At 39.1% G+C, this 19,809-nt stretch overlaps 1 protein-coding gene across 5 annotated transcripts in view; it reads left to right on the top strand.

Moving 5' to 3' along the window:
- The window catches only part of arhgap36 (Rho GTPase activating protein 36), a 69,531-nt gene that overhangs the window by 24,364 nt on the left and 25,358 nt on the right, over nucleotides 1-19,809 (top strand). The window contains exons 1-2 of one of the 5 annotated variants that reach the window (XM_028564489.1): nucleotides 4,483-4,560; nucleotides 18,187-18,343. In XM_028564489.1, coding sequence (XP_028420290.1) covers nucleotides 18,208-18,343 — 136 coding nt within the window. In that variant the 5' untranslated portion in view covers nucleotides 4,483-4,560; nucleotides 18,187-18,207. Of the gene's footprint in view, nucleotides 1-4,482; nucleotides 4,617-9,123; nucleotides 9,763-18,186; nucleotides 18,344-19,809 lie in introns of those variants that run through there. The other 4 variants (XM_028564487.1, XM_028564486.1, XM_028564488.1 and 1 more) reach the window with 4 other exon arrangements.

Raw genomic sequence — 19,809 nt, 5'->3', positions numbered from 1 at the left:
GTTATTGCCAAAACGTGTGCATCAAATTTCCTTTTGAAAAAAAACAGGGAAATCCTATATTCTTATGATTTATATTAGGTCAAATATAGTATCAGACATTATCACATCTCCTTCAACAACTCTCAGGTATCTGTTGATCTCCCTATGTCATGGTAAATGCAGTCATAGGACATAACATCGCCCTGTTTAGAAACCATTAACTCCTTATCTCGTATCGCTTTGTGCTCCTGACTATCTACCCATAAAGGACTCTGTGACCTGTCCAGTCTGTCTGCAGAAAAAAAAAACATGACGGTGAATGAGTAATGCTCTTAATCTCCGAGTAGCCGTTAGATGAGTTACATAAAATCTGCGCACTTTGAGCCACAAAATGATATTTTATACTTTTTTTTTATCAGCCACATAAATGATCACTTGGCACCAAATGTGAAACATGATGGAAATCCAGATAACAAGAGAGTAAACGCAGTTCTGGTTTATACTGGCTCTTTATTTATTTGCACAGTGAGAGTGTTTTTGTCCATGCTTGATGATGCATTACACAGTGCAATACTTGGCTGGATGCTTAGTCACGTAGCAGCATGAGAAAAGTGATCCAGGTAACTTTATAGCCAAGAAACCACATTTACTGCTGCCCAAGGTGTGTTTTGCTACTAGACACATCTGTGTGTGGGTGTGTGTTCATCAATAATGGTTTGCTTCACACGTCAAGTCCAGAGCTGAGAACTAAACCCTCGTGTATCTTTAAAAAAATAAATTATTATGTTAACTGAACTCTGTTGTTCTTTACGCCTTACAAGTTTACATTTTGGTAGTTTTTATTCAGATTAGTCAGAAACCAAATATTGATAACTATCACAATTTGTTATTGTTATCTGTGCCTTTATTCCCTGCTCTCGCCCATGTTTGAGTTAATCATTTTGTCTTGTAGTACACAATTTAGACTGAAGGTGGCATTGTAGCCAAGGAAGTGGTGTGTGTGTGTGTGTGTGTGTGTGTGTGTGTGTGTGTGTGTGTGTGTGTGTGTGTGTGTTCGTGTGTGTGTGTGTGTGTGTGTGTCTTTTGCCTGTTCATCATCCATCCTGTTTTTATGCAGATAGTCAGAGTCAGCACACAACGTTTGAGGACATCAGATACACAGCCATGTAATGTCACTCGTGAGCTTTAACCTGGAAATGTACTGTATGGAGGCGATACAGGAAGTGAGGAGGATCAAAAGATGATAGCGAGAAGCCGGAAGACACACCGACCAGTGTGTGATATCCATGAGATCAATGGAAAAAAAACAGGCCAGGGTGTCCAAGGTCAAGACTATTTCTACTGTTATAAGCACATTTCTGCATTATGCAACAGCAGACGATCGTTTATATGGAGACTGCTGGTCCTATCAGTGGTGGAAGAAGTACTAAAAGTAGAAATATACCAATACTTTGTCAGTTTAATACCATATATTGATCCAGTAGATAATTTAATATGTCTCTCGCTTTTACTTTTTTATTACAGATATGTCTCAAAACACTGACGCACATCCAGCGTCTAGTTGAGATTTTAACTTGAAGTAGTCATGGCAGCAACGAAAATGAGTTTAGCGCCCAAAGAAAAGAAAAAAAGTATAGTATTATACCAAAGAAATGATTCTAGTTCCATGCAGGAGCTTGCCCATTATTGCTGCCCAATGACACACATTTGATCACCGCACAGCTATAACCAGAAAATAGTCAACATCAACAATTTAAAAGAAAGATGATGCTTTAAATTCTACTCTGAATTCAGGAGTTCATGTTTCTCATGGCAGCTACAGAGAGATGCAAGAACAGGCTGTCGTGCTAAATGGATATTAACCCTCTTTGATACTGAGTTTTGTTTATTTGTAGTTATTCCCCTGTGCAGAAACTTACCGTCCAGCCTTATAAGATAATCAGGGTCATGAAATGTGAACTCAGCTATTTTATCTGCTGTTGTTTTCGGGTCGCACAGCTGGAGTGCTGACAGACATTTTCCAGGCATGTTTAATGTGTGTGTAAACACACACACACACACACACACACACACACACACACACACACACACACACACACACACACACTGGCTCTGCACAGCTGTTGAAAGGAATCAGAATTGGAGGTTGGAATTTTCCTGCAGGATTTTCAATTTGTCAATTTAATGATTTAAATAGCAACAAAAACTAGGGCATTTTTGTAGGATTAATATAATAATTTGGGGGAAATGACAAAACGCCTCAAGTAAATAAAAGTGTGGATTAATTAATAACACTTGAAACAGACTTATTTTATGAATCATTAAATATGAGTATGACGATTATATGAATACATTTTACTATAATGGTGGAACTGTGAGTAACAAGCAGCTTGTAAAAGAATATTTTCCTATTAGATATATGCACCACAGGTATCACTACTTGTGTTGGAAATGAGAGAAGAAATAGAAAATGCTCCTGAGGCAGATCTCCTCCTCTTCTCCCTCCTTTCTTCTCCAATTAAACATCATTTTCTCCCCTTAGGTCTCCTCCTTTCATCTGCCGCTCTCCTGTCAGTTCTTTTTATAGAGCTTTTATCCCGTTTAAATCCTCCTCGCGCTCACATTCCCTCCCTCTCTCTCTCCTTACCTCTCAGTTCCTTTTGCTTTGCTTTTTCTTCCCTCCTTTCCTTTATTCTCTTCCTCTATTCTCTCTTTCTCCCAACCTCCCTCTCTTACTTCATTGTCAACCTCCTACCTTTGTCTCCTTCCTTTCTTACTTGCCTCCTTTCCCTCCCAACCTTCTTACATTCACATTATTCCTTCCCTCCTTATCCCATTTCTCTCACCACCCAGCCTCTTTTTTTCCAGTTTTACCGCGTTGTCTCCTTATTGCCCTTCTTTCTCCCTTCCTTTTCTCCCTTCATAACTCCTATCATTCAGACCTACATCCTTCTTCCTTGTGTTTACTCCTTCTTTTCTTCCTCCCGTCCTGCTTTTTCTCTTATACCTCCTCCTTTCTTCTTTCTCTGCTTCCCATCTTCCTTTTCTTGCTCCCTACATACCTCCTTTTGCCCTTTCGTTTATCATTTTCAGCTTCTCTAATTTTCTCACTTCCTACCACCTTCTCTCCCATTTAAAGGTGCAATATGTAATACTGACAGCTAGTGTTTAAAATAGTTCCTGCAGTACAAATTCAAAATAGGGAGTAGTCTCCCCCGCCCCCTCCTCCCCAGACTCGAAGTTCACGGAGGTTGCCAGGCTGAGACCGCACAGCGGAGTAGCTAACGTTAGATACTGGCTATAATGATAGTCATAAAGCCCGTGCTCACGCAGAGCTCTGTACCCAACTGACAGACACACTTTTTTTTGGCTTAGAATTACCGCTTAAAACACAACAACCTTGCCGTCCTCTCCACCCAACGGACGGACACACTTCCTCGGCTTAGAATTATGGTAGGAACCGCTAAAAATAACACTACCTTGTCGTCCTCTCCACCCGACTGAACACACTTTATTGGCTTAGAATTACGGCAACAATTGCTAAACACACAGCAAACTCACGGTTCTCCTGATTTACAGCCTCCGTCTCTTGGCTTAAAATAACTCACCGTTGGCCGTTGAACGGGCTACACATTGTAAACAGCTGTGGCCCGCTTGCCTGGTCCTCCCGGTAACGTTAGCAGTTAGCAGGGTTAGCATGGCGCCGTTAGCCAGGACCAGTCCAGATCACTTTACTGGCTGTGTCTCAATTTGATTTTGGGAGTAACCAACTCGGGTACTCTAGCTATATAATTCAGCGTGAGTACACGATTGTTGAAATGACATAAAATGCCCGTCCCCTGTAGCTGTGATAAATTAACCTGAAGCTAATGCTTAGCTACCTGTTCAGGAGGAAATTAGCCAATTCTGCATCCTTTTGGGCTCTAAGCTGTCTCCATCTTTCGAATACATCTCCAATATTTACCCATGGGTTTGTTACGTCTCTTACGCAACTGTTAGAAACATGCTGTTTTATTTTATTTTTTTAGGTCTGGTAGAATCTATCTCCGTTGATCTTGTTGGTTTGTTTGCTGCTTTTATGGCTGTGCTAACCTTATGGCTGTAGCGCGCTGGGTTTACGTGTTTACAGGTATATCTGGCAACCCGGCCTGGCTGTCAAACTGGGCCGTTGATAACAACACACAGGCCGAAACGTAAACAGAAATTCTGTCACGGAACGAAAATTTCAAAAGGAGAAAATACTGGCATTAGCATTGTTCCCTCCTTAATGTCTTAACTCCCTCTTGCTCTCTTCACTTCTTCCTTCACTCTTCCTTCACCTTGTTCCGGTTTACTCCTCCTATCCCACTTCCCCTCCCTCCCTCCTTTCGCTCCTCCCCTCTCTCTTGTGTTTATGTTCTCAGCTCCTGGAAGTCGAATCAGAATGCGCCGCTCCTCCTCCTCTCTCTAACTCTCTCCCTCCCCCTCTTTCTCTCTCACTCACTCGCTCACTTGCTACTTTTCCTCCGAGCTGCTGGTCGACTCATCCGGCTCAGTGCTCAGAGATGCATTTGAGTGTCTGAACAAAGTCTGGATAAACAGGTGCCAGAACCGATTGCAAGGGATTTTAATTGAGAGAAAGTGACACCCCAATACAGGTACTCTGTGTGTGTGTGTGTGTGTGTGTGTGTGTGTGTGTGTGTGTGTGTGTGTGTGTTTAAGTGAACTTGAGCATCTCAGAGGCTATTTGCTGCTGTGTGATCTTCATACTTAAATTTGGAAAAAGTTGATGAATGATTAAACTTAGGTTATACTTTAGTGACATAAAAAGAAGCAAAATCTCAGTGAATTTTTGAGTAAAATGTTACATATATTTAAAAAAAAAAACACTAGAGAAAAAATCTCAACAATTGAAGATATATTTTTGAAGTTATAAGACTTGTTTGTCTAAGAATCTGTCCTGCTTTTCCCCAATAGTCTTATCTTGTATACAAAAAGAGAAAGAAAGTCTTGTAGTCTGGCTGCAGCAGATGCCTTTTTAAAGCTCATGGCACTCTGGGGAGCTCTGTTGGCTAAAATTAGGCAGGTGCACAACTTTGTAAACACCATTAAATCATTCTTTAAGAAGATGGTAAACAAGGTTACTTAATTAATCCCCCCCCAAATGAGGTCAAGCTTTTAATTTAAACACAATAAGGTGTCTTGGATCTCACAGATCTCAAATGTCACATATTTCACCTAAAGATGTAGTTTTATAAGAGTTGCTTAAGGATTAAAGGGGGTTTACACAAACTGTAAAAAGTAGACCAGAATATTGGTGGCATGTCAAAAAAGTTGAACGAATCTTAAAATTTAGTCCCGCTTTCTTGCTTTCCTTTTTAGTAGGTTTTCATTATGCAACGTTAATCAAAGTGCATCATACACACAATTACACGTACATAAACTCGTCATTCTACTTATCTGTGTCTATTATTATTCTTGTACTGACCTGCCATTGAATTCCAGACAGCAGAGAGTCTGTGTGATCCCTGAAAACTGTGTCTGTGTGTGTGTGTGTGTGTGTGTGTGTGTGTGATGGGGGGGGGAAGCAAGGGGAAAGCAAGGGGAAAGCATGCCACTTTAGTCACTAAGGAGTGACACAGTCTGCTGTGTTGACGCAATACCTGTTTCTTTAAGTCTTTAGTGTTGCCAAGGAGCCTGTTAGTGTCGCCTGCCTGTGTGTGTGTGTGTGTGTGTGTGTGTGTGTGTGTGTGTGTGTGTGTGTGTTTGCCTTCTCGCCAGTGTCTGCGTATATGAGTAAGAAGCACCTTTGCATACTAATGCATGCAAGGCTCAGTTGTGATGTGTTTTCTGAGAGCATCCTAATGAGACTCCTCATTATTTTTTGACAAAACAACAATGTAGAGTTGAATCACGTGAATATAATGTTCCTTCATTAGAGAAAATCATGGAGCCATGGCAGGAATTGAGCACATTACTTATGTGAAATACTGAAGTGGGGGGAACATGAATAATGAATATGGGGGTTTCACGGGTGAGAAAACACACTTGAATTAATGCTTGTTAAACTGGAAAACTTTTTCTGGATGCTTTTGTGGAAAAAATAAGTATGTATTGTTAATGTGTACTTAATGCCACTGAGCTCCAGAGTACCTTCTAACTGCTGAGAGAGGAGACTTGAAGCAAAAAGAAAAGCAGGTCACAGTTTCTGCACTAGTGGTCTATATTTAGTCTCATAAGAGTTGATAGAAAGAGTCGACTGTAAACTTATTGTACGTCACCAATGATGCAGCAAAGCCTTCAGGGCAGCAAGAGGGACAATATCAACCTATTGTATGATGGTGAACTGGGAAACCCATTCAAACAGAACACATTACTCAGTTTGGCTTCCTAACAAGACAATTTTGAAAAGAAATAAAAAAGGTTCTTTGAGTGTTAATTTATTGATGCATGAACGTTGGTATTTTAAAGTTGTCAAAGTTAGAAAAATATGTGTTTGAAAACATACAAAAGGATGCAATACGTGTTTTATTAACTCCATGTATGTTTTGCATGTAAAATCTTGATATATATATAACGCAGCTGTGGCTCAGGTGGTAAGAGCTATTGCCTACCAATCGGAAGTTTGGTGGTCCGATCCCTGCCAAGTGTCCCTGGGCAAGACACTGAACCCCGAATTGTAAATGTGTGCGAATGTTTATCTGGTGAGCAGGTGGCACCTTGTACGGCAGCCTCGGCCACATGTATGAATGTGTGTGAATGGGGAATGGTTCCTGTACTATGTAAAATCGCTTTGAGTAGTTGTTAAGACTAGAAAGGCGCTACATAAATACAGTCTATTTACATAACTCAGCCCTTACGTTAGGAGAAGACAATATCTGCCTGCCTCCTGTGTTGTGTCTCCTGCAAATTACCTTTTTCATAAACTACTCATCTATGCAAATATGTTGAAAAGCTGCCTGATTTGCATTTTTTATTAACATAATGAGGTAAAATGCTCTGACCGTATCGGTAAAAAGTAAAATTTTCTTTTCACCTACAATATCCACTCATGGCAACTAAAGCATGATTCAAGTTTGCATGGTTATGTTTGAGCACAAAATAGGATGTGTTTATTATTATTTAACTAAAACCACGGTCTTTCTCGAACCTTAACCTAACTTTTGTTGCTTAAATAGAACCATATGTGGGACTCAAGATGCAAACGCCGGTCTCTGGTGTCAAAGTCCTGTACGCCAACAACCCACCACTGAGTCTAATCCAGGACGTCGTTACCACAAATCTATTTAGCAAAATGAATAGGTAGTATATTTGAGTAATTTTTTAGGAAACAGGGTTGCCAGACTACACGATATCAGCCCAGAATGAGCATTGGATGCATGAAGTGTTTGACAAACAACTGTAAACATGCCGAGACAAAATCAGTCCATGTCCTTAGTAACATGACGTCATAAAACAAAAGAAGGTCCACTGTTTGTCTCTCGGCATAAATTTAAACTCGATGATTAGTTTTAAATTGCCGAACTAATCATACATTTTCCCCTAATGGATCCTAAAGTATGCAGTTTCACAAAATGCAAATTCAAATGTTCGAGTCATTAAGGGAAAACTAACCTCGTCACCTACTGCTCGTATATAAGTTATAATATAATAAGATCCAGCCCTCTTATTAATCTGTCTCATTTGCATGTTTTGCCATAAGGTTCGGACAGGATGAAAGGCCGAGGTTAATGATGAAAAGCACACAGAGGCGCGAACAGGAGCACCCACGGGAGACCCAAATATACACAATCACATTAACAGCAGCTTGATGGAGAGGAAGAAATATAAACAGAGAGAAGGGAAGGCAGGGAGTAAGAGATTTAAAAATGATGAAAAAGTGAGTGAGATCTGGTGTAGGGGAGAGAAGAGCGGAGGTAAGGTAGAAAAAAAGAAGCATCTGTTAGCAATCAAAGCGCATTTCTTTTACTTTATCACTTCATCAGGTGAAGGATACAAAAACACACAAACCTTATGTAAACACACTTCATTCTGTTGCACGCACAAATGCATGTAAACACACACGTTTTTGCCTTTTAGCTAAAGGATAACATTTTATTCCATAATTTGCTTTTATTCAAAGCAGCAGAGACAATTCAGCAAAGGCCTAAACAACAGCTGAGGAATATGAAAGTTGAAACTGGTGCTGCTTCGTAGTGTATGTCCCCTCCTGGAAAAGGTCTTTCTGGGTCTTATTACAATTTAACAAATGGTATTCACGTATTTATTGTACAGTATAGTAACTTTTAGGGATGCACCAAAATGAAAATTCTTGGCCGAAACCGAAAAAGAGAAAACCAAAACTGAAAACCGAAACACCAAAAGAAATTATGCCAATTATTAGTACCATTGCATTTATGGCTATGACTGTGTACTAACTTTACTAAAATCAAGTTGTTAATATTATTATTATTATTTGAAGCACTTTCTTGCAGGATTTCACTGAACATATCAGACAACGAGGGTGCATGCCCCTCATCTGGTGCAGATACAAGTCTTTTTTTCTGCGCTCTGATCTCCTCCTGCGCTGGGCGCTGCTCCGTGCGCGCTCCGTCTCCACGCGGAGCGGGTTCTCCGCATCCATCGCGGCCTGGATCATTTCTTGTGCGCCCTGCTTTATTTCCGCATCCAAGTAATGGTCTTTATAACGCGGATCAAGTACAGTCGCGATGAAGTGCAGAGGATCCGAATAGATCTCACACGTGTGCTGACAGACTCTAAGAGCGTACTTCTCATTGTTTTCACTCTGTGGTCCGTCTCAACCGCTTTGCTTAGGAGACGCATTGCAGGTGGAACGGGTACTGACACGTGCAGGTCACGGTTTCTGTTTGCGTCATCACAAAATTTTCGGCCGTATTGTTTCGGTGATAAAAGTACTTTTCTTACGTAACTTACCTACTCAAGTAACGTCATGTAACTTGAAGTTACGTAACAAACTTATTTGAACCCAAACCAAGATCTTATCTTATATTTCTCACCTGGTTTTATTGTTTTTAATTGCTTTTAATATGCTTGTTTTATGTGTTGGTTTTATTGCTTATCTGTTTTTAATGTGCTATATGTGCTGGTTTTACTGTAAAGTGTCTTTGAGTACCATGCACCAGCAGTAAAAAAGATGGCGATCAAGATGGCGGCCGTCATAGCGAGCTGTGAAACGCTGCTGCAGATTAACATCAAATCTCTGGTATTGCAGATGTCTGCAGGTCTGTTTTTTACCAGACTTGCTGCAATTATAGTACTATTGTTGTTGTTCCACATGCTCCAGTCCCGTAAAGTGCGGGTCAACTGCTTCGCTTGGTCAACTCACAAATGCCAACATCGGCACTCTTTAACAACTAAAGCACAACTCAATCCCGGCGAGGAGCCTTTACTACACCGGTTAAACTGGGTCCTTCGCTGTGTTATTGTTGTGGCGTGTCTGTGTGGCATAACAAGCACCCTTGATGTTGTTCAAGTTCCTATCCATCTTACTTGCCTTCGGGGAGTGGTTGCTGGCCCGGCGCGCGTAATGTGGCTTTGTTTGGAGTGCGGGGAGTATGCGGCCGGGCCGGGCGGGTTGTGGTGTGCGCCCAGTGATCAACGCGGAGGAGCCGTGTCTGGGGAGCGTGCCTGGCTTTCGTCTGGATGGCCCTGTACTGCTCCAGCCCCGCGGTGCACTTCATTGTGTGTGCGACCGGAGGATCATGCAGGTTTTGCCTCTCGTCTCAACATTGTTCATCGGTTTGAACGGACAATCATTTCGACCCGCACTATCATCTTTTACCGGTGGGTAAATGACTTTAAGTTGATACCGACGGGCACTATTGTAAATAAGTGCCGACAGTACTCATCAAGACTTTTACTCTCTGTTCTTTTACTCATTGGAAATATTGAACTTAACCCTGGTCCTGGCAAAAATGTTTTTATGTCCGCTTTTTTATATTACTTGGGATTTTATACTCATGTTTTTAATAATACTCTGGGCCTGGGTCTACATGCAGGTGTTCCTCACATGGATCTATCTCAACTGCAGTGCATTCAACAACCTGTAGGCACATTGAATGTACCTCAGTTGTTACTTAATTTTCCTTCTGTTATTTCTGGCTCAAATTCAAATTCTAAACCTGTTAGAGCACAAAAAAGACCATCGTGTCTAAGGAAAAATCCAGTTACTTTATGCCAACTTGGTAGAATTAGAGGTTTCAAAATTTGTCATCTAAATATGGGAAGCCTTGTTCCCAAACTGGATGAATTTAAAATTATCGTTGCTCAAACTAAGGCTCATATCATGGCAATATCTGAATCATGGCTGACTCCTGTTATATCAGATTCCTTTCTTGCAATTGAAAACTACTCATTATATCGCAGAGACAGGACTGATAAAATGGGTGGTGGTGTTGCTTTTTATGTAAATTCAAAATATGCACATTCTATAGTAAAACCTTCCACAGTATCAGAGTCACACCAATTAGTTGTTCACTTTACAAATCAATTCTCAGTTACTATTATTGTCACTTACAAGCCTCCAAACGTCAGTCCAACTGCATATTTATTGCAGTTTTCTGACTTAATAAAATCTGTTAAAACAAAGGAGCTTGTTATTCTTGGTGACATTAATTTAAATTGGATTGATAATTCATCTAAACTTTTAAAAACAACTGCCATAAAATTTGGTCTTCGTCAATTAATTAAAGATCCTACAAGATTTGGTAAAACACGAAATTCTATCTTGGACCTTATTTTCACTAATCAACCCTCCAAGTATGGCATATCTGGGGTAATAAATACAGCAGTTTCAGATCACTCACTTATATATGTCATTAGGAAATGCTTTAAACAGCCAAAATGTCACAAAAATAATTATATTAAAAAAGTACCAAATTCAAAGTTGCCTCAGTTTAATGCCGAATTTGCTGACACTGATTGGAGTGATGAGATGTCTGTGCAAAATCCCGATCATGTTTTGTCAAATTTTCATAGACGAGTGGAGACAATACGTAAAAAATGTACCACTACCTGTAAAATACATATTAGGCAAAATACAGTACATTGGGTAACTCCAGTCATTTTACAGCTCTTAAAAAAGAAGGCTTCCTATCTGAAAACCTACAGATTATTAAAAACATTTGAGGCTAAGCTTAATTTTGTACAGCTCAGAAACAAGTGTAATTTTGAATTGTACAAAGCAAAACAAATTTATTTTGAAAATCAAATTAATCGAATGGCTTCAAATCCAAGAACATTATGGCAAACAATTAAATCTATAACTGGTGAAAATAAAATTAAAAATAATAATAGTTTACAACTATCCATTAATGGTACTCTTCTCACTGATCATGATAAAATTGCTAATTCTTTTAATGAGTATTTTATTGCATCTGTACAAGAATTATCTTCTAGTTTTACTGCTCCTTCATTTCTTACATCAGTATCAGTGGCATCTCAGCAATTCTCCTTTTCTGAAACTACACAAAATGATATCATTAATATTTTGTGTTCTTTGAACGCTTCTCATGCCTGTGATGTAAATAATCTAAATATGATCTTTCTTAAAACTCATGCCAGTACTCTTATACCACTTTTTCATCACTTAGTTAATCTGTGTATTAGACAATCAGTATTTCCTGCCATGTGGAAAATGGCCCAGATCACCCCGATTTTTAAGTCTGATGACCCAACCAATGTTTCCAACTACCGACCAATTGCAATTCTCCCAACTATCTCCAAGTTACTTGAAAAAGCATTATATAATCAACTGGTCAATTACCTTGAAGACAATAATCTGCTCAGTGATCACCAGCATGGCTTTCGACCTATGCGGTCAACTATGTCGGCTCTGCTGCTTTTCACTGAGCGGATACGTGCGTCTTTAAATAAGGGCCAGATTACCGGAGCTGTATACACACATTTTCGAAAAGCCTTCGATACAGTTAATCATCAAATTTTGTTAAATAAACTCCTTACTTTTCATTTGTCCTCCTCTACAATAGATATGTTTAGATCATATTTAAGTGATAGATCTCAGACTGTGAAAATCGGCTTAGTAACATCACAGCCACGAGTGTGTTCTACGGGAGTTCCACAGGGCAGTATTTTAGGTCCTTTACTTTTCCTTATGTATATTAATGATCTTCCTAATGTGTTTAATTTTTCTAGCTCTCTGCTATATGCTGATGACACTGTTATTTTTTATTCTGGCTCAAATATAGATACAATTAATCACAAACTTACCACAGATCTCCAGCATTTACATAACTGGTTGCAAGAGAATCATTTAACACTTAATATCAAGAAAACAGAATGTATGTACTTCCATTCATCTCTGAGACATTTATCCATATCCAATCCCATCATGTTTTCTAATCAAAGACTTTCAGTTGTATCCACTTATAAGTATCTTGGAGTCTCTCTTGACTCACATCTTACTTATTGTGAGCATGTCCGAATCTTAACCAGAAAGTTAAACCAAAAGTTATTTGTTTATAGTAAAATAAGATCATATTTGCTGCTCTCTGTCTCAAAGACTTATCTTCATGCCATCATTATGTCCACTTTGTCGTATTGTTTACCTGTTTGGTCACTTACAACAAATGAGATTCTTGAACCAGTAATAAGACTCTATAACAAAGCCTATAAGCTACATGTTAGGCTTCCTGGATGGACTCACCGCTGTACTGCACTGCATCTTTGTGTAATGCCTTGACATTTGAGAATTATAAATTAAGCCTTGGGATAAAACTGTATTATCAAATTTTAAATGGTCACATTGTAGCTGCTCTGTCTACATTGGTTCCAAAACCCAGTTCAAGGTCCGAGCGCATTACGAGATCTGCTACAAATGAACTTTTGCCTTTACCAGCTTTTAGAAACTGTTATGGACAGCGATCTTTTTTTCTATGTGCTCACTAAAGTCTGGAATGACATTCCACAGCACATCAGAACTTTAACGTCAATAACATCATTTAAATTAACATTTGCTCGCTATTTAATGGAGAAGTTTACCTGCGACCATTAAGTCAGCTTTATGGCTTTGCCCTGCTGCTCATTCTCTTGGTCTGTGTGTTTGTTACTGTTTCTGTCTAGGAGTTTTGTTGTGTATGTGGTGTTTATGTTCTGCAGAGCAGGAACCTGCTGAAAATCAGTTTTACACTGAGTCAGGCCCGATTGTCTTTAATCTTTTCCTGTTTAATAAATAAAAAATGAAATAAAAATGAATGTAAAGTGCTATATAAATAAAATGTATTATTATTATTATCCCAAACCTAAACAAGTAGTTTTATTGCCGAATCAGGTTATGCACTGCAGGGGCATGTGCAGGCGCACTGATCGCTCATGATGCTGGACATTTGCAGGAATACGCACGAAAAAAGTGTGCAAAACGTTTTGTAAGCTATCATACCAAGGAAAACAAACCGCTATTCAAAGTCCTTGATTCTCTCTGCTATCTGACTTTTAAATCTACACAGTCTCTGGAATGAGCGTCCTTTTAGATTTTCCTGAGGTGTGAGCTGCTTGTGTTCAACTTGTTTGGGAACCTGATTTGTCATTTCTCACCTCAAACAGCGCTGTGTACACTCACTGCCCGTCCTTTATATTTTGTTTCTGACAATCTGCTGTCGGTTGTGTATGTGTTTATGTGTAAATGTTTTGTTCTTGGGGTCTGAAGACTGCTGGAAACTAAATTGCCCTTTTGGGATAAATAAAGTAGTTTGAATTGAATAAGTACTGTTGTATGAGGATACATTGCTCAGGTAAACCCATATCCAAAAAGACCTTACCGTATACTGTATTTGTATGCAATTTTATGCTAACTTTTGGTCTTAGATGTAATGCTAGGTTCCTGCTATAGATAACTGCCACTGGTAGTATGATCTGCTGTGTTGATATGAGACATTTCCGTAGATGGTAATTTCTTTGCTTGAGGACTCATAACAACAAGGTCGGTGTGTGGATTTGTAAGCATGAAGACATGCACATGTATCAGTGAAGCATTGTTTTGGTTCATTGGACTCCCCTTTCCTCTTTCTTCCTGTATGTTTTGTCTGTCATGTGGTTTGAATTGTCTCCCTTCATGGTTCCTGGTATTGACTTCAACCACAATTGGGACAGAAGATCTAATAAAAGAGAGCTCGGATCTGTACTCCAATTGTTGAATTGACTTTTTAGATCTCTGACAGTCGGCCCCCAACTTTGGAGAACCAGGCCCGTGTGGTCAAAACCCCAAACACATCATTGTGTTGTCATTTTTCTTTGAGTTTGTTCTTCATGACAAGACTAGGTTTGATTTTCCTTGAGATTAATAAACCCTGTATGATCATGTTGCCGCAAACCACATGCACAGTTCAATGTGGTTACAGTCTCGGTCATTTATTGTATTAAGTTCCAGCGTTTCCCAATTTCTTAAATATTTTCACCAACAAAAATGAACAAAACAAAGGAGCCAAACATCACATCCACACATGAGCGAAGCAAATCCAGCGTATCAGTGACTCAACTTAATTGAGTTTCAGCACAAATGATTGAAGGCATATAACATGATCACAGCGTTGCATGTGGAAACAGGGAACGCATTCACATATTTAATCAATATGATATGAGGAACATTCAACAAGGCTTTAATGTAAATGATACGTTCTTGAGATTAATGGTTCCCAGTCCTGTTTGGGTGTGAAATCAGGAGTTCATGACCTCCTAATCAGTTCATGTTCCTCACTGTGATTGGTTGATGTTGGCTTATGGAAGGTGAACAGAAATATTTAAAGAATGTACGATATCTTATCTATGTAACAACAAGAAGTGGTAATAACATGATGTGGTGAATGAAAAATGTAGCTTAGCAGTAGAGAAGTCAGTTTAACCTTGAAAAACATTAGCTAACGACAGCTACTGGTCATTCCGGACCAAGTACTGAATGGATGTAGCAGCAAAGTGTTTTGTAACTGATTGTATAGGTGGTGTATGCGTGTGTCTCATTTTTCATCTTGGTCTCATTTATGACTGTATGCTAAGGACCTCTAGTGGTTATTGATATCAGCAATGTATTTAGATTTCCCTGGATCAATGTTGAAATCACCCACAGTTTATAGCCTACTGATATCACACTTGAAACATACGCCCTAGAGCTGGGCAATATATCGATATTATATCGATATCGTGATATGAGACTAGATATCGTCTTAGATTTTGGCTATGGTAATATCGTAATATGGCACAAGTCTTTTCCTGGTATTAAAGGCTGCATTACAGTAAAGTGATGTCATTTTCTGAACTTACCAGACTGTTGTAACTGTTCTATTATTTGTCTTTACCCACTTAGTCATTATATCAACCTTACTGATGATTATTTATCAAAAATCTCATTGTGTAAATATTTTGTGAAAGCACCAATAGTCAACACTACAATATCGTTGCGGTATCGATATTGAGGTATTTGGTCAAAAATATCGTGATATTTGATTTTCTCCATATCGTCCAGCCCTACTACGCCCTCACATTTGCTGACAAGACAGTTTCCTTAACTGCAGACATTGATATCTCTGCAGTGGCTTAACAGATTTTTAACCATCCAAACTGCATTTGAAACGTTCATCTACCTTCGTTCTTGTGCAATTTCAACTGCTGAGATTGACCTTACCGATCTCTCTACAATGTTAGTTTATATCAGGGGACATAAGGATGACCCCCCCCCCTGTGCAATACCACATAGTGAATGAAGAGGCAAATGTGCACTGTGATGAATGTTTATTTTAGACCTAATTATGCACATCTGTTACAGAGAGAGCGGAATTATACGAGGCAATGTATAGGTTTCTCTAAACAAACTGCCCATGAGTCCCGACAGTTATCCTAAATATAATTTCTTACCCGTGACATTTCAGACAACAAACCAACTTTCCCATAGCATTGTTTTCCACTGAGCCATGTTTGCTTTGAAGACGTTGAATGTCACTCTGCCTCACCAGCCTCTGCGGGCAACTTTCATCCAGTTTCACCACAGTTGACTTGTCTGGTCTGTGTGGGCTGAGGCCAGCTGAATTATAGTCATGAGACAGTCAAACACGTAGAAGTATACGTATAGACATACAGAGGAAGGCAGTTATTGCAAATATGAAAGGTTATCTTGTTTAGGTTGGGCTGCTTTAAAGGTTAAAGGCTTGAGGCTGATTGTTTATAAAACAGTGATTATATAAAGGCATGTCCTCTACTTTTTAAGGTTTGTCATTAAGTGAATTTATAAGCTCTGACAAGGTTCTTTCAGTCGTTCCTTCAAAGAGAGACTATTACTTTTAGAAAAAAAGAGATCACGCAATCTTGAAAATTAACGGAGCCGAGAGGGTGAATCCTAATGATTTCGGGGATCCTCAGGCTTTTCCTCTAGCTCCACCAAGAGGTTGGTATTTGTCATTTTGAGTGAAATGGATGGAACTGTTGGATGTTCTACCATGAAATTTGCTTCACACATTCAAGCTCCTTTCAGGATGAATTGTAATCACTTTGGTGATCCCCAGACTCTTCATTTAATGTCCCCATTGATTTGTCCAATACTGTTTTATTACCAAATACTGTTGCATGATGTTAATATGAACGTAATGAATGCATTCAAAAGAGATGTGCAGAGGTGAAAAGGGAGACTTAAAATCTCCTCATAGTAGAAAAATCGGCGAATGGTTTCTGCTTTAGAAAATAAATATATTGCAAGTAGGGCTGTGTATTGGCAAGTTTCTGGCAATACGATACGTATCACGATACATGGGTCACAATTCAATATATTTCGATACTGTGCGTAAGGCGATATATTGGGATTTTTTTAAAGTATAATTTTAGAAAAACTAATATTTAAAAAAAATACATGATGTTCATTAAAGTCAAAGAAGTTTACTTTAGGTAAACAATTCAGTACACATAAAATCAAACTGCGTTTTTGAAAATCGATATAGTATTACTAAATTAAATATTGCGACACTCAAGTGTATCGATCTACCCAAGTCATCCTCCATTGCCTCCGCATTTTATTCATCGTGTTCTTTCATTGTTATAGTTATAGTCTGTAAAAGTACGATCAGGGCTCGGTGCCAGCAAGTATAAAGCCTGGAATGGTTTTGCAGACAATTTAGAATTTATTAGGAAACACGATATTAACAATAGTTAAAACGGCAAAAAGTTTCTTAACCATTCCTTAAAAAAGGAAAACTTTACATGTCAAGATCACTTTTCGTGGCATGAGAAGCTACAACTAAGCATGTGAAACTAAACCGTTGTGTAATGTCTTCTGTGGGTCTAGTCCGAGAAAATGACCCAAGTGATGTCACTAAAGTTGTCTTGCTTTGAGCTTAGAGACGACACATTTTGAACAGCAAGGGTGTGTTCTAAACTGATGATTTTTAAAGATGTATCAGCCGAGGAAACTAATGCTGCCTTCTTGGCTATATAGGTCCCTTAATAAAAAGAGATTATAGTCTCTATGAGGCTTCTACCTGGATAGAAGGAAGGAAGGGAAGAACAAATGAACGAACAGAGGAATGTGGGGGAAAAAAGAGAGAAAGGAAAGGGAGGGGGAAGAAAGTAGAAAAGAGCAAAAAGGAAGGAGGGAGGGAGGGAAGGAAGGGAAAAAGAGAAGGAAGGAAAAGAGGAATGAAGGGATAAAAAGAGGAGGAAGTGCAGTCCCTCTGTGTTGTGTGGATTTAGTAGCTGATTGATGTACCCACTTTCGTGCAAAATTCCTCAGACTTAATGCTCATGGTTTCTCAATGGGGTTCAACACACAAATTAATGCAAACACACACACACATACATTAAAAATACATTTCTCTCCCACAGGCTGAACTGGTGGTGAAACATGTCTGGTTCTTGTTAACTTGAGTGTCGCATCCCCCCATCAGAACAACAACAACACTCCCTCACTCATTTTCTTTCCTTCACTTTGTTTTTCCTGTTTCCCTCTGTCTCTCTTAAAGCCTCTTGTCATCCTGTTACTCAATATTCACTCCGTCTGTCATTCTCCCTCTATGAGCCTCCTGGTCAACCTACAACATTGTAGCTCCCAGACTGATGTCTTGTTAGAGACTGAGAGTGAGATCTTGATGGTCGGTTGATAATGTTCACTGCATACAGCCAGAAGAGATTTCCATTCCATCGCCTTTTTAAGGCTTTTGGATTTTGGTTAAATTGTCAACTGTTCTGATGATGGTTTCTCTCTCCTCATCTCGGCAGGGGGACCACACGTGGGCGACCATGTTGGGTCAGAGTGTGCGGTTACAGCCGGTGCCCATCCAGAGCCTGTCGGAGCTGGAGCGAGCCAGGTTACAGGATGTGGCCTTGTACCACCTGGAGGAGAGGGACCTGGACTTCAAGATCAGCATCCCGAGGGGTACGCAAATGTTTTCACTTCTTGAGTTCCGATTGTTTTGTTTTTTCCAATATCCAATATATATTTTTTAATTGATTTCCTGCCTTTTTTGGTACTTTTTTTTATTTTTTGCTTTTTTTTGCTGTTTTGCCAAGCGTTTGATCAGAAGAGTCCCATTTCTTGTCTGTATGGAGAGTGGTATCAATCTTTGCACCTAACTCTTGGAGAGAAAGCAAATGAGCGTATCTACCAAAATGTCAAAGTAGAGCTGGGCAATATATCGATATATTATATCGATATCGTGATATGAGACTAGATATCGTCTTAGATTTTGGACATCGTAATATGGCATAAGTGTTGTCTTTTCCTGGTTTTAAAGGCTGCATTACAGTAAAGTGATGTCATTTTCTGAACTTACCAGACTGATGTAACTGTTCTACTATTTGCCTTTAACCACTTAATCATTATATCCACATTACTGATGATTATTTATCAAAAATCTCATTGTGTAAATATTTTGTGAAAGCACCAATAGTCAACACTACAATATTGTTGCGGTATCAATATTGAGGTATTTGGTCAAAAATATTGTGATATTTGATTTTCTCCATATCTCCCAGCCCTATGTCGAAGTATTTCTTAAAGATTTGGCTGCCAATTAGCAACCTTTGTCAATGTAAGAAACACCTTAAAGTCTTGTGTTGGATATCTTTACAACATAGTTTGTGAATACAATTTTAGCCGTTGACTTTCTTGAAATCTTGAATGTCACAGCACACAGGCATGTTTCAAGACTTTGATTACGTCTTGAAATTAATTTTATCAATTTAAAAATAATTTCTGCTTAATGTCATGATTCTTGATGGAAGTGCCCACTTTAATGTTTTGTCTCGCTTGTGAAGAGGAGTGGCAGCCTTGAGGTTAGAGAATCAAGCCAGTTGAGTGTGAAGCAGGAGGACGTTGAGGATAAGCCTGTGTGTGTTTGGTCAACTCTCTGGTCAAAGAAGGCATTCCATGCACAAGTGTAAGCAATGACGTTGTCGGTTATGATAAGAAAGGGCAAAGGATGCTGCACGATGTGTTTATTCTTCCATGCGTCTCGCTCCATATCTCAAAAAAGGGGGGGGGTTGATGACAGATGAGTCTGATTCAACTTTTGAAGAAAAGCAACCTCCCAGTAGGGCTGCACGATATGAGGAAAATATCTAATTGCGATTATTTTTGACTGATATCGCGATTTCGATATGATTCATGATATTGGAGGAAATGATCATTTTTGTATCATTATTCTCCTTTTCATAGAAAAAAAAATTAATTTGTAGGCTAGGACGACTGCAGATCCACAATACCTGAATAATAATAATATGGTAATTGAAGTGAAAAGCATATTAGACACAAATTATATTGCAGCAGAGTATTTTTGTATGTCTTAAAACATGGGATCTTTAAAGGTGCTGTAGGTAGGATTGGGAAGATCCAGGACTTAG

This window comes from Perca flavescens, chromosome 19 (assembly GCF_004354835.1).
Source record: "Perca flavescens isolate YP-PL-M2 chromosome 19, PFLA_1.0, whole genome shotgun sequence".
Taxonomy (NCBI): domain Eukaryota; kingdom Metazoa; phylum Chordata; class Actinopteri; order Perciformes; family Percidae; genus Perca; species Perca flavescens.
Note: the sequence above shows the minus strand (reverse complement) of the source record. Positions and strands in the feature narration are given on the sequence as shown.